The sequence below is a fragment of the Elephantulus edwardii genome, unplaced genomic scaffold (genome assembly GCF_000299155.1).
Source record: "Elephantulus edwardii isolate Elephantulus edwardi_28Jun2011 unplaced genomic scaffold, EleEdw1.0 scaffold00028, whole genome shotgun sequence".
NCBI classification, from domain to species: domain Eukaryota; kingdom Metazoa; phylum Chordata; class Mammalia; order Macroscelidea; family Macroscelididae; genus Elephantulus; species Elephantulus edwardii.
Window position 1 is genome coordinate 16,366,033 of NW_006399778.1, and position 14,332 is coordinate 16,380,364.

The 14,332-nt window shown below is 49.6% G+C and overlaps 1 protein-coding gene across 1 annotated transcript in view; it reads right to left on the bottom strand.

Annotated features, from left to right (window-relative positions):
* Positions 1 to 372: 372 nt before the first annotated feature.
* ARHGEF10L (Rho guanine nucleotide exchange factor (GEF) 10-like) overlaps positions 373 to 14,332 on the bottom strand; it is a 149,556-nt gene continuing 135,596 nt past the window's right edge. Inside the window, exons 25-26 of the mRNA XM_006883599.1 lie at positions 3,262 to 3,384; positions 373 to 911 (exon numbers count right to left, since the gene is read on the bottom strand). Coding sequence (XP_006883661.1) covers positions 373 to 911; positions 3,262 to 3,384 — 662 coding nt within the window. The remainder of the gene's footprint in view (positions 912 to 3,261; positions 3,385 to 14,332) is intronic.

Below are 14,332 nucleotides of genomic sequence, written 5' to 3' on the forward strand. Positions count from 1 at the left end.
CCCTGCCGAGAGCGTGCTGGGCACCTCAGGGCCCGCCCCAGGCCGGGATGAGCAGGGCTGGGCTTGCCAGGCAGCTGTGAGGTTTTTTTGTTTTTAAAAAGAAGGCCATTTCCTTCAGTGGTGTCCTCCCTCTCCCAAGCCCCAAGCCCCCTCCCCAGAAAACTTTGCGTTTTTTAAAAATTTTTTTTTGGTAAGGTGGTTTTCTTCCACTCTTGTCAGGTGGTAGCTGTGGGTCTAGGCCATCAGAACGCTCCGTGCAGGTCTCTGGAGGGGTTTCCACCCCTGGCTCCCTTCCAGGGTCCCCCAGTTGGAAGGAGCCCCCCAACCGCAGGCTGTGGGCCCAGCCTCACCGTGCCCCGTGGGGAGGGGCTGCTATAGCGTCAAGGGCACCTGCCAGATGAGGAGGGTGCTGTCCGTCTCCCCACACGGAGCCGGCCTCATGCTGCCCCCTGGGGCGCCGCCAAAGTTGCGGTAGCCCTGGCCGCCAGAGATGATGGCCACGGAGCAGATCTCCTTGCGGTGGGCGTCGCGGGCGCAGGGCCGGCTGCGCACCCACACGTCGGGGTCGTCAGCCATCTCGTAGATGGAGCCGTCTTCCTCGCTGTGCTCCAGGGCGGCGCCGTCGGAGGGCGCGGGCTCCCGCACGGACAGCAGCGGGCCGGGCAGGTGGGCCGTGGAGCGCAGGCGGTACTGTAAGAGGATGCCCTTCTTGCGGGTCAGCTCGCAGCCCACGTGGCTCTCGGGCGCGGGCGCCGGCTCTTGGGGCTGCCCGTCTGGCTTGTCGTCCTTGGCCCGCGAGCCCTCAGCCTCCTCCTGGTCGCTCCGCAGGATGTCGGGGGCCAGGATGCTGGTGGCCACAGCCAGGAAGGCCACAGGCCCGCAGTGACCGTTGAGTGAGACCATGCCTTTCCCTGCAGAAAATGGGGCAATGGGGTGTTAGGCTAAAAACAAAAATGGAGATTGAAGCTCAACTCAAAAATCCTATGTCAGGATCTTTTCCAAAACCAGAACTCAGAAAATCCTATGTGAGGACATTCCCTAAAACCAGAACTTAGAAAACCCTATGTCAGGACATTGTTCTGAAACCAGAAAACCCTATGTCAGGACATTGTTCTGAAACCAGAACTCAGAAATCCTATGTCAGGACACTCCCCAGAATCCGTTTCCCAAGACCAGAAGCATTATGTCCCAATGAGCCGCTATAACGACCCCATATCAACCCCCTAAGCCCAACCCCCTGGGCTACTCCCCTTGCTGAGTAGCCAGACATGCAATAAACTCTGATTAATGTTTGAAATGTTTCTACCTCGGTGTGGTTCTTGGCTTCGATTTGAAACCTTTCAAGCGGGAGAGGGGCCGACAGGCCCAGAGCAGTAAGGACAGCATCCACATCTCACTCTTGAGAACTTTATGCTGCCTTTTTTTTTCCTTCTCTATTGTCACCTATACAGAAATGCTCCCAGAGGCCAGGGGTCTAGAGAAGGGCTAGCAAGCCCACCAGCCTTCTTTGCAGGTGGCATGAACGGGCCCCAAAGCAGCTGCATTTGTGTTGACTCCATTCCTGGTAACCCCACGAGCATCAGAGTAGAACTGTGGGCCAGGAGGTTTTCACCATCTGAGATTTTAGGCTGGAGATCACCAGGCCTTTCTCCCGGGGTACCTCTGGTGAACTCAGACCTACAACTTTGCAGCCCAGCATGTCAACTGCTTACACCACTCCGCCCTTGAACCTCATAAAGCACTCAAGAAAGCTGTCAGGGAGGGATTGTAAAACAATGAAAGAATTTTTCTTTTACTTTTCCAAGAGGGGAGTGTACTGGGGTGGGGGAGGGTTGGGAGGGGAGAAAAGTACAACAATGAATGAATGAATGACAATCCAAAGTCTGTAAATTTTCATTGAAATTAATAATAAAAAAATTAATTTAAAAAAAAAAAAAGAAAACTGTCAGAAACTCCTGCAAGTCCCTGCCCAGGGCACCTCACCCCCGGCCTTTCCCAGGCTGCCGTCTCCACCCAGCATGCCGCACCTTCTCCCCAAGTCTACAGAATTCCGAGCACAGCTCAAGCTCCTCCACACTGAATCCTTTTGAAATTCACCCCTGATAAGCAGATCACGCTTGTCTCCATGCCCCTCAGCCTCGGGGACACCTCCACCATGGCAGTGGCCACCCAGGACTACACTGCTCCCAAGTAGAGTGTTATCTTCTTGAAGGCAGGGTCTCTGCCCAAGCTCCTGTGCCCCAGGACTGCCCCTGGAATGAGCACAATGCCTCATGTGATGACAGGAGGAAATGTCAGTGCTGGGAAGAGCTTCCTTTGTGGAAGGCTCAAGCTCTGGTTTATCCTCAGGGCTCCTCGGCCTACTGCCATCATCGGCCGGGCATTTCTGCGTTTAGGAGGCGGCTGTCCTGTGCACGGTAGAGGAGGGACTCTTCTGTTCACTCTCAGATAAAGGCAGAGGGTCCAGGGTCTCAGTGGTACAAGGCAGATCATTTTCTCATCTGTGCAAAGCACAAGGACCCCGCAGGGTGCTGAGTTATTTCTCTTCCTGGAGCTGGACATTTTAGACTGTTGGAGGGAGGGAACAGAAGGGGTCCAGAGGAGTCTTTACTGGGGGGAGGGGGTGTCAGGGACTCTACGTAGATGCCATCACTTAGTTCTCAGACAGCCTGGTAGGAGGCACCACTGTTCCCATTTGCCAGATTAGGAAACTGAGGTATGAAAAAAGGGTTAGATGGGAGCTCTGGTGGCCTAGTGGCAAGGAGCTGCAACTACAATCCCAGAGGTGCACGGTTCGAATCCACCAGATGCTCTGCCGGGGAAGGAGGGACAATCTCCTCCTGTACCAGTCAGATCTGATTTGACTGTACTCACACAAAAATTTTTAAAAAAAAAAGGGTTAGAGGCTGTGGGGCCAGAATGATGGCATTCTGCTGTGCCCTGGGGAGGGTTTCTGGTGGTGTTGAGGTTAAAGTGCTTGGCTGTGAACCAAAGAGTTGGTGGGTGGAAGCCACCAGCTGAACCACGGGAGGAAGATGAGGCAAGTGGCCGCCATGAAGGTTTACTGTCTTGAAAGCCCCACGGGCAGCTCACGTCTGTCCTACATGGCCACTGTGTGCTGGAACCGACCTGACAGCAGCAGTTGTGGACAGGTGCCACAGGACCACCCATCATGTCAGATGACACTGGAGACTGGGCCCTTATCAGAAAAGAGCATAAACACCTGACCGCCCAAATCACCCCAGTACCCCAGACACTCACCTGTGATCTTGGGGATGCCTTCCAGCCGGGGTACAGGCAGCAAGACAATCACGCCCTGGTCGGTGCCCACCCAGAGCAGACCCTGGCAGATGAGGAGGCTGGTGACACACAAGTGCTTCTGGCCTGCAGGGAGAGAGGTCAGCGTGAGCAACGCAGCTCCCCTCTACGGGTGACGCCGGCCCAGTCTGAGCTGCTGCTGCACGGACAGCAAGGAGCTGCCTGGAGTTACAGACGGGCCAGCCGGCACGGAGCTGGCCCAGCTGGCTTCTGCCCCCGGACGCTGAAGCTGCGTGTTCACTCATCCAGCCTCAGCTTCCACATCTGTAAAATGGGCTGCTGTGAGGATGCAGCGAGTTAACAAGACAAAATGCAGCGACTGACCCAGAGTGGGCCAAGGGCAGCCCAGGACCGGACAGGGGCAGGTCTCCAGACAGGGCAGGTGAAGCAGATGTTGGTGTGAGGAGGGATCATGGAGGAGGGGGGCTGGCAGAGAGGTGGGGAGCAGTACGAGCGGGCAAGCTACTGACAGCCCCTCTACGAGCGCTGTTTCCAGCTCAGCCTGACATTCTGCCGACGTGAGCGCTTCTTCCAAGAGGACGAGACACTTCCTGCCGTTCTTGGCTAGACTGTGAGGCGGAGAGTCCGCTGCCGGGAACGGGCATGTACTTGATGTCATCCCAGATTAGTTCTTTCTCGGCACTCTTCTCTGCACTGTCTCTTCACATCAGGAAGAGCAGTGATGGCACAGAGGGCAGTGGGGCGTGCAGTGGAGTGTACAGGCTGTGGCACATGGACCCTGGATGAGCCCAGGCTCCTGGGCTCAGACACTGGCTTTGCCACGTGAGAGCTTCTGAGCCACAGCCGGGCCAGCCCCAACCCCCTCTGTGCCATGGTTTCCCCGTGTACAAAATGGGTTGTGTATGTCACTGTTTCATAGCCCTTGCCTGAGAATGAAATGAGTCAATGACCATCTAACACTGTATCACATGATCTGCTGTATGGCTTCTGTCCTTTAACAGTTCTGATTAGGTTACCCTGGCTCAGTGGTAGAATTCTTGCTTTCCACATGGGAGACCTGGGTTTGATTCCAGGCCAGTGTCCCTCAGGGGCAATCACCACCTTGATGTTGAAATATTTCAACAGAGATCCGGACCATGAAAGACTTGGAAGAAAGGCCAGGCAATGCATATATGAAAAACAGCCAATAAAAAGTCTGTCAGATCAAGGGAAGGGCATAGAATGGGGCAGCAACTAATTCTGTTGTGTGTGAGGTTGCCTTGAATCAGGAATCAACACTTAATACCAGCAACAACCCACTGGCATCAATAATTCTGCAATTCTAGAAACAATTCTGAGCAATGGAAAAGGACTGCAAGGGGCAGGGCAGGAGGCGATCTCAGGCTGAGAGGTAAGGGGTGCTAGCCCCTGTTTCAGGACAGTGCCCCACGTGGCCGCACGCAGGGTGGATGGCCCTGTCAGCCCCCTCTCGTTTCATCGCGTGCCTGCCTTTCCACAGGGCAGTCTTACTTCCCATGTAATCCTTCTGCCCCTTTCAGTGAGGTTTAATCCCCTGGAAAGGAAATTTCAATTCATACCACATGCCTGGCAAGAGCAATACCATGTTCTATTTGAAATGCTGCTTTCAGCAGTGGTTCTTAAACCTGAGCGAGCATCGGGAGGACTTGTGATCACACCAACCAATGGGCTGCCCCGGGGGAGCCTCCAGACTGAGCTTCTAGCAAGATCCTAGGTGGCGTTAAAGATGCTAGTCCAGAACCTCCCTCACTTGGAGGTAATGCTGCTTCAAGGTTCCCCAAGCACTGCCAGGCCTGCTCTACGGGGGCTCTGGGGCACAGCCTTTAGACCATCGTGCTGCTGGCCTAGTGACTTGACTTCACCTGTGATTCTGAGTAAAAAAGACAGGCAACATTCAGTCATGTGATTCACCACCTTGGAGACCCAACAGAGGGTCAGCTACGGGTCAGTTCTGATGCAACAGTGAGGAGGTTTTGAAAATCCAACAGTCTTATACCAGTTGAGATCCGTGAAAGGCACAGCTGTTATTCCCATTTTTATTTTTTTTTCTTTTAACTCTTTTTTTATTAAATTTTATTAATTTTAATGAACATTTACAGAGATTTTGGGTTTCCATTTGTTATTCCCATTTTACAGATGAGGAAATTAAGGTTTCCAGTGGTCACCCTGCTGACAAGGACAAGGATGAGAAGAGAGTTCAGGCCCACATCTTAATCAGTCTAGCGCTTTTCCTGCTCTAAGTTCCTTACTCTCCACATGTGTGGGCGTATGCTAGCTATAATTACAGATAACATTACAAAGACTGCGAACTGCAGAACATGTAATTGTGCTCGTGTGAAACTCAGATGAAGAGAGAGTCATTCTAACAGAACAAGAGGATACCGGATGGGTTAAAATCAGGAAAGGGATGCAGCACGGCTTGGCATCCTTTCACTCGATTGATTCGATCTGTGCTGAGCAAAAGAATCTGAGTGACAGGCAGGATATGTCACGAGGGCTGGAGTAAGATGCACTAACAACATGTGAGCGGCACATGGCAGCCTGAAGGCAGACCACTTGAAGCACTTAGTGAAGAAGATCAAAGACTTCAGCCTTTGGTATGGATTACACTTCAACACACAAAAAAGGAAAGAAATGTCCTAACTGAGGATTCTCCTGCACCACTAAGCAGCGTCATGATGAACAGAGAAAATATCAAAGCTGTCAATTATTTCCTTTCACTCGGATCCACAATCGGCACCCATGGAAGCAGCAGTCCAGAAATCAGTGTCTCGCACTGGAAGAAAACCGTAAAATGTGCTGTCAAAGTGTCAAAAAGCAAGGATGTCATTTTGCGAATTCAGGTTCATCTGGCCCAAGTCCTCATGTCTTCAGTCCTCTAATATGCATAAGAAAGCTGGACAATGAATTAGGAAGACCAAAGAATTGGTGCGTGAATTACAGTGCTGCTGAAGAATACTGAATATGCCATGAACTGCTGGAAGACGGAGCACATCTACTTCAGGAAAAGTACAGCCAGAATACCCCTTAGAAGTGAAGAAGGGGTGCCTTTGTCTCAGATACATTGAACATAGCATCTGAGGGATTGGTCCCTAGAAAAAGACTTCATGTCTGACAATGTACAGGGCAAGTGAGAAAGAGCAAGTCGGCAGAGAGTGGAGCTGACAGAGAGGTTGACAACGGCTCAAATGCAGAGGTAGTTACGCGGATGAGCACGATCACTGTATTGGACACAGGGTAGCTGAAAGTCAGAACTAACAACAGCTCTAGTGATTCCTCTGGGGGACCGAGTCTCAGGGACGTGGTGGCTCCATGCTGTTGCTGTTGTCAGATGCAGTCAAGTTGAGTACAACTCACAGCGACCCTGTGAACAGCATAGCTGAACCCTGTCCCATCCTGTGCCACCCTCATCATGTCTGACACATTTGAGTCCACTGCTGCGGTCACTGCGCAAACCCCTCTGGTTGAGGGTCTTCCTCTGACCCTCTACCTTTCCAAGCATGACGTCCCTCTCGCAGGAAGCCTCTCCCAGGTCCAAAGGATGTGAGATGACACTTTGCCATCCTGGCCTCCAAGGAGCACTCTGGCTGCACTTTTTCGAAGACATACCCGCTTGTTCTTTTGGAGTTCGTGGGATATCCTGTACTCTTCTCCAACACCACAGCTCAAAGGCATTGATTTTTTTTTCTTCTTCTGTCATCTTGATTCATTTTCCAGCTCTTAAATGTATAGCAAGTGATTGAAAAGACTGTGGCTTACAGCTCTGAAGGCCAACCCCTTTGGAGGCACTTCTCATGCAAAGGGAATTGTGTTGGGGCAAGTGGGTGTTGAGGCCAAGCAGCCCAATCCCGTCATTAGAAAGCGTGTCGGAGTCCCGCTCATCAAGAACAGCAGAAAATCAACCGAATGATGGCTGCTCAGATTTTAGCGAGTAAAAATGATGATGTTCTTGTTGCTGGATTCAGTCACAAAGGTCATGCTGTTGGTGACACCGCTGGAGGCTGCTTTAAGATTGTCAAAGGGGCCAGAGGATCTCTTTTGGTCTTAAACAAAGGCAGGAAGGAACAGCCAAGACCTTAAAGTGTTGATGAAAATGTTATAGAAATAAATTTCCATATGCCAAAAAAGAAAGAAAAAGAAAAATAAAGACAAGACCATGGCTTGAATTAGGTGCATCTGAATCTTCACACTGACATCACTGCTCCTCAGTACTCTAGGGAGTTGACAATAGGCCTTCCCAACGCAGTATGTCTTCTGATTTCTTGACTACTGGTGCAAGGACGTTGACAGTGGATCCAAGTAAGACGAAATAGTTGACAATTTCAGTCTCTTCTCCATCTAACATAAGGTTGCCTATGAGCCTGGTGGAGAGGACTTTTGTCTTCTTGATGTTGAGACATAATCCACATTGAAGTCTTTGACCTTCTGCAGCAAGCGCGTCAAGTCCTTCTCACTTTCAGCAAGTTGTTTCATCTGTATAAAGCAGGCTGTTGATGTGTCTTCCTCTTAACCTGATGCCATCTTTTTCTACATAGAGTCCAACTTCTCTTATGATTTGTTCAGCATACTGAATGAATAGGTATGGAGAACAGATATAGCTCTAATGCACACTCTTCTTGATTTTAAACCATGCAGTGTTCTCTTGCTCTGTAAACACCCACAGAGGAAGGCACCCCCCTCACAATCTACTGCAAATGGTATCATTTGCAAGTCTATTTGCAAACAGCAAAACATCTCAGGGATCTGTTCACCCAGCCCCACACATCTCCAGTGTGTGAGTCTGTGCTTGGTAGTACAAGACACACTGGAACCAGACACACTCTATTTCTACTCTTGAGAAAAAAAAATTCTAGAATTTTCTGTAACAGAAATGTTTTCATGATGTGCAAGTCAGTAGCTTAGCTTAGCCACGTGTGGCTTCTGAGGACTTGATCTGTGACTAGCAGAACTAAAGAGCTGACTATTTAATTTATTTCATTCCAATTAGTGAAAAATAGTAGCTATATGGAATGGTGCAGACCTAGAGAGGAGACAAAGGAACCGAAAACATAAACAAAAAACATAAGCACTATGAAGTAGATAAAATGGGGTGATGCAGAAGAAAGGGTGGAAAGATCCTAGGGCTCCATTCTTACGTTGTTGTCCCAGAGGACAGAAGGGGAGCAGTTGTGAGCAGGTGAGATACAGATGCCAAGGAGGAGGTAGCCGTATAAAGACCTGGGGGGGGGGCAGCATGTGCAAAGGCTCTGTGATGAGAATGGGTGTCCATGGCACAGAACAGTCAGATGGTCAGCACAGTGGGCAAGGGGGTCAGAGGGCAGGGCCAGACTTGCGGGGTGTTAGAAATAAGGGCTGCACCACCTCTGCATCTCCAGCACAGTGAGACTCTACCGGGGTCTAAGCAGGGCAGTGAAGCAATCTGATCTGGGGGGAGCACTGAGGCTGCAGCGAGAGGAAGGATAGACAGCGAGGGCGCGGAGAAGCAGCGAGGGGACCACTGAGCCGGCTCCCGAGTCATCTCAGCAGGGCTGGCGGCAGCTGGGGCTCTGAGGTGGCAGCAAAATGATGAGGAGCCAACACGTTCCGGGGATGTTTTGAAGCAGAACCGACAGGCCTGTTGACAGAGCAGAGCGGGAGGCACGCGTAGGAGGGGATCAAGGACGACTCAGAGGTTTCTTGTCTCGAGCAGCTGGAGGGTGGTGGTACCGTCAACCGAGATGAAGAGGAGCAGGTTGGGGGGGCGGTGTTGTTTGAGGCACAGGAGACATGGGAGAGGAGACAGGCGGATGGGGGAGCCAGGAGACGTGATGGGAACTCAGACAGCCACACCCACATAGTATGGCTTCAGAGTGGAGAAGCAGCTCCACTGGAAACAAGCCACAGACAGTACCCAGGACTCCATGAAACTGCACCTCTTTCTTTCCCCTGCATTGCCCAGACAAAGCCAGTGGAGTTAAAGCCCAGCTTTAACCCTGTGAGGGCCCACAGCAGTAAAGCACCTGAGGTCATCTCCCACTCATTGCCACTGGGCCAAGGTCTCTGACCACCTCACTCCTCTCTTTACTCTCTACCCCCACATAACATTATATTCTGAGTGGAACTGTGTCACCCTAAAATATACATCAAGTGGGTCAGAGACAATGAGGACGACGCAGGACAGATCAATGTTCAGATCTAAAAAAAAAATGTTCAGATCTGTTGTTCACAGGGTTGCTATGAGACGTACTTAACTCGACAGCGCCTAACAACAAAATATCATGTTCAAGCCTTCACCCTGGTACCCACAAGTGTGATCCTGTTTGGAAGAATCATCTTTGCAGGTATAAGTAGGTAACATGAAGGAGTCCTAGTGGCATGGTGCATAGTGTCCCAGACTGCTATCCAAAAGGTCAGCAGTTCAAATCCACTTGGCTCTCTGAGGGAGCAAGATAGGCAGTCTCTTGTAAAGACAGTCGCTATGAGTTGGAACCATAGCATGAAGTCATTCATACTACTGTAGGGTGATCCAAATCCAATATGGCTATTGTACTTAAGAAAGGAGAAGAGACACGGAAATAGAAGCTAAGGGAAGATGGCCATGTGAGGAAGGATACAGAGGTTGGAGTGGTACCACTTGCCACGTGCCAAGAATGTCCAAGACTACCAGAAGCCAGAAGAAGCAAAGAAGACTCCCCCAGAGTCATCAGAGAGAAGGCACAGCCCTTGCCAATACCCGAGCTTAGACTCAAGCCATCGGACCTCCAAGAGTAACTTTATATTGTTTTGATTGTTTTTACTTTATATTGCTTTAACACTCAGTTTGTTATGGTGGCCTCAGGAAACTAAGGTGGTAAGGTCTCTGAGGACAGTGCCCTGTTAACACTGACCCCTGATTCCTGGCGGCGTGCCCTGGCACAGAGCTTACTGCTAGGTGCCGTCAGGTCCGTTGGGTCGGCTCTGACTCAGAGAACGGTCCATCACCCTCCCCACAAATGCTTTCTTGTGAGTTCATGTCCGCTAGAGCCTTCACTGTGTCAGTCGATATTATTGAGTGTCTGCCTCTATTTTGTTCACCCTCAACATCACCAAGCCTGGTATCCTTCTCCCGGGACTGGGCCCTCGTGAAAACATGTCCAAAATACCTGCGACACAGTCTCACCATCCTCCTTCTTCCAGGCAGACATGTTTGCTCTCCTGCAATCCCTGGTCTATTCAATATCTTCATCAGCACCACTACCTTTCTGGTTTTCCTTATCAACTGTCCAGCTTCAGATGTGCAGAAGGCAGTTGAATAGAACATGGCCTGGGTCAGGTGCATGCATAGCCTCAAAGTCGCCTCTTTAAACCTTTAAAGAAGTTTTTTGCAGGAGATTTGCCCAATGCAATAGGTTTGTCTGATTTCTTCACTGCTAATTTCCATGGGTCGTGATTGTGGATGCAAGTAAAATGAAATCCTGGACAACTTGTCTCCACTTGTTATAATGTTATAGATTGGTCCAGCTGTGAGAATTTTTCGTTTTCTTTATGTGGAAGTGTAATCTATACTATAGGTCTGATTTTCACTAAGTGCTTCAAGTCCTCTTACTTTTAGCAAGCAAGGCTGTGCCATCTGCCTACTGCAGGCTGCTAGTGAGTCTTCTTCCAACCCTCATGCCACATTCTTCTTTGTACAGTCCAACTTCTCTGACTATTAGCTTTGTATACACATTGAATAAGCAGCCTTGAAAACGACAACCCTGACATACACTTTTCCTGATTTCAAACTATGCTGCGTCCCTTTGTTCTAACAAAAAAATTGCCTCACTCAAAAAAAACCCCAGCTGAGTCAAAAGGTGAAAACAGGGGAGCTCTGGTGGCCTAGTGGCAAGGAGCTGCAACTACAATCCCAGTGGCTCACGGTTCGAATCCACCAGATGCTCTGCCGGGAAAAGGAGGGACAATCTCCTCCTGTACCAGTCAGATCTGATTTGACGGTACACTCACACACACACACACACAAAAAGGTGAAAACAGCTAAAAGATCCACCAACAGATGAATAGATAAACTAAATGGGATCCATCAATACAAGGGAAGATTGCTGTTATGTGCCGTCGAGATGGTTGTGACTCATAGTGCCCCGATGTACAATAGCCCTGAAGCCTGCTCTATCCTGTGACAACTTTACTATCACCGACACACCCACCCTCACTACCCCAGTCACTGTATCAATCCATCTCATCGATGGTCTCCCTCTCTTTCTCAGTCCCTCCACCCTTCCAAGCATGATGTCCCTCTTCAACGACTGGTCACTCCTTGTAATTACTGAACCATAAAAAGAAATAGAGCTCTGGTACAACTAAAAACGTGTGTGTGAAGTCAGTCAGATACAAAAGAACAACTGTGGTATGGTTTGATATATATGGCTTATCTTGAACAGACAAGCAGATACAGAAAGATTGGTGGTTGTTACAGTTCCAGAGGCACATTTACAGACTAGGAGGAAAGAAGAAATAGAGGGCTTTACTTAACAGGTACAGAGCTTCTGGCTGGGGTAATAAAAATGTTTTTAAAACAGTGTGATCAACACCACTGACTCAATACACTAGAAAATGACTAAAATGGCAAAATTTTACGCTGTGTATATTTTGTCATTATTGGTGCAGGCTGCCCTAAATTAATTCCAATTCACAGTGACCCAATGTCCTCAAGTTCTGCTCTGCGGAGTGTCAAGGCCATGACCTTTTGGAAGCAGGTGCCCACACCTGTCTCCTGAGGCACCTCAGGGTGGACTCAAACTGCCAACCTTTTGGCTAGCAGTTGAGTGCTTAATGATCTCTGCCCCTCAGAGATTCTTTCTGTATTTCACCAGAATTTTAAAAATAGACATTCTAGCTGGAATAAATAACAAAATGGGTTGGGGAAACCCCTAACTGTGAATTAACAAACGAATAAATAAATGAGTTGAGAGAGGGGGAAGAGGACATGAGTGCTGATGTCACTTATCAGCTGTGTGCATCTGGACAAGTCATTTTCTCCCACTGATCAGTGAGTAGGACAAACCTGCCTTGCTGTTTTGTGATTATTAGAAACAGGTATCTCTGCCCACACACGTGGATACATCTGTACGTACACAAAGCTGAGCACGGCTCTCCACCTAGACAGTGCATGCAATCGATAAACGGAGGCTATTACGGTAATGGCTCTGGCTACCGAGGACTGAGGTGTAATGTGGGAGGAGCAGCTCCGTCAGAGCCATAAACCTACACAAACACTGAAGCTGGGAGAGGGAACGGGGCCTGATTTTCCACCTCCTGTGCCTCTCACGTCCTTGTCTAAGGCCCAGGGGGCCCTGAGACCGGCAGGAGACCATTTCCCCTTGTCCCTGTGTCCTCTCAGCCCCACCGCATGGCCAAGCACTGGCAAATGGAAGGAAGGCGGGTGAGAAACCAAGCGAGTGTTCTGGAATTGAGAAATGACTTCATCTGGAAGCCTCATTTGGGTCCTTCCTCCACCCCCTCCGCCCCGAGGAAAAGAGCGAGACACTTTCACAAACAGTCCGAAAGGAAAAAAAAAATTCTAATGGTGGATAAATATTTTATCACAGAGACTTAATGCAGCAGTGCGCGCCTCACCCAAGCCATCTATCTGGAGATATACAACTTTAAAAAGCTCAGGCTCTCGGAGAACATTTTATTAATGACCTGTCTAGTTAAAAGGAGGGGGGAGTTTAGGTTTAAAAAAATGCATTAATACCAGTTGGGAACTCCAGTGGAAGAGAGGGGTCGGGGGGAAGGAAGCGTGATAAATTTTTAACACGCCCTAAAAAAAAATCCACACTTACAGGAGGAACAAATTTATTACTAATCATGCAATTATTTCATTTGGTGAAGGAAAAAAAATACTTAAAAGCCTTTTAAAAATATCTCTAATAAAGAATTGAAGAATTCTGCTTTGTTGTTCTGTAAAGGCACAATGCAAGGTGGGGCGAGGCTGCCCTGCACGCTCTGAATATCCCCTGGTCGCTATGAGTCGCAAACGACTCCACGGCACATAACAACAACAACATCCTGTTTAAGCTGGACTGGATCCAGAGGGGTTCCGCTCAGATTTAGGGGGACCTGGGTAGGCCTAGCCTGCAGGCTCCAGCTCTTCAGCGTTGTTATTTAGGGAAGGTCAGGATTAAGGGAAGTAACTCTTGGGGCTTTTGGAAAACCCTGCTCGCAGGAACTGGCCAGGGCAGGATCTGGGTCAGGGGTCGCTGAGTAGTCACCTCTGTCTATTCCACTGTACGGACTGAACAAGGAGTGCCCAGAAAAGGCACGGCTGGCACAGCTCGTGTGATGTGAAGATGAGGCTGATGAAGATGGCAAAGTGGTATGTGGCCCCTTCACAGACTGAGCCAGGGACCATGGGCACTGTCCTGGCATCATTTCACAGAACACACAGAGCAATCTTGCAAGGGAAGGACACCAGAGCTGGAAGCAGCAGACCTGGGATTCCAGCAGGGCCTGTCCACTCTACAGTTTCTTATCTACCCTACAGATAGGTCCCTGGGTGGAGCAAACCGTCTCTGCTGAGCCACTAAAGGTTGACCGTTCAAACTCACCCACCAGTGTTATGCAAGAAAGCCCTGGCAATCTGTTTCCCTAAAAAAAAAATCCATTTAACTCGGCTCACTGCTAAGAATCAGAACCAGTGCACAGTTGACCTTCAGGTGAGTTGCTATAAACTGCATGGGAGGAGACTGCCCACCCATCTTCCTCTTGAGGAGCCACTGACGGAGTCACACCGCCAGAAAGGCTGTCTGTGTTAGCAGTGAAACTCCCTGTCAGGTGAACTGCAACACCAGAGCTCCCTCTGTAAAGAGACCATCATGAAACCCTGTGAAGCAATTGTACTTTGTAACACAAGGGGCGCCAGGAGTGGACATCAATGCTAAGACAACAGATGTGGCCAGGCTTTGGTTTTGTCATATAGAGGGAGACACTGAGGCCCAAGAAGGCGAAAGGATGGCCCACAGCTGGGCAGCAGGTTTATTATGCAACGGCTGTGCTTTGAGCCTGTGCCCTGAGTCCT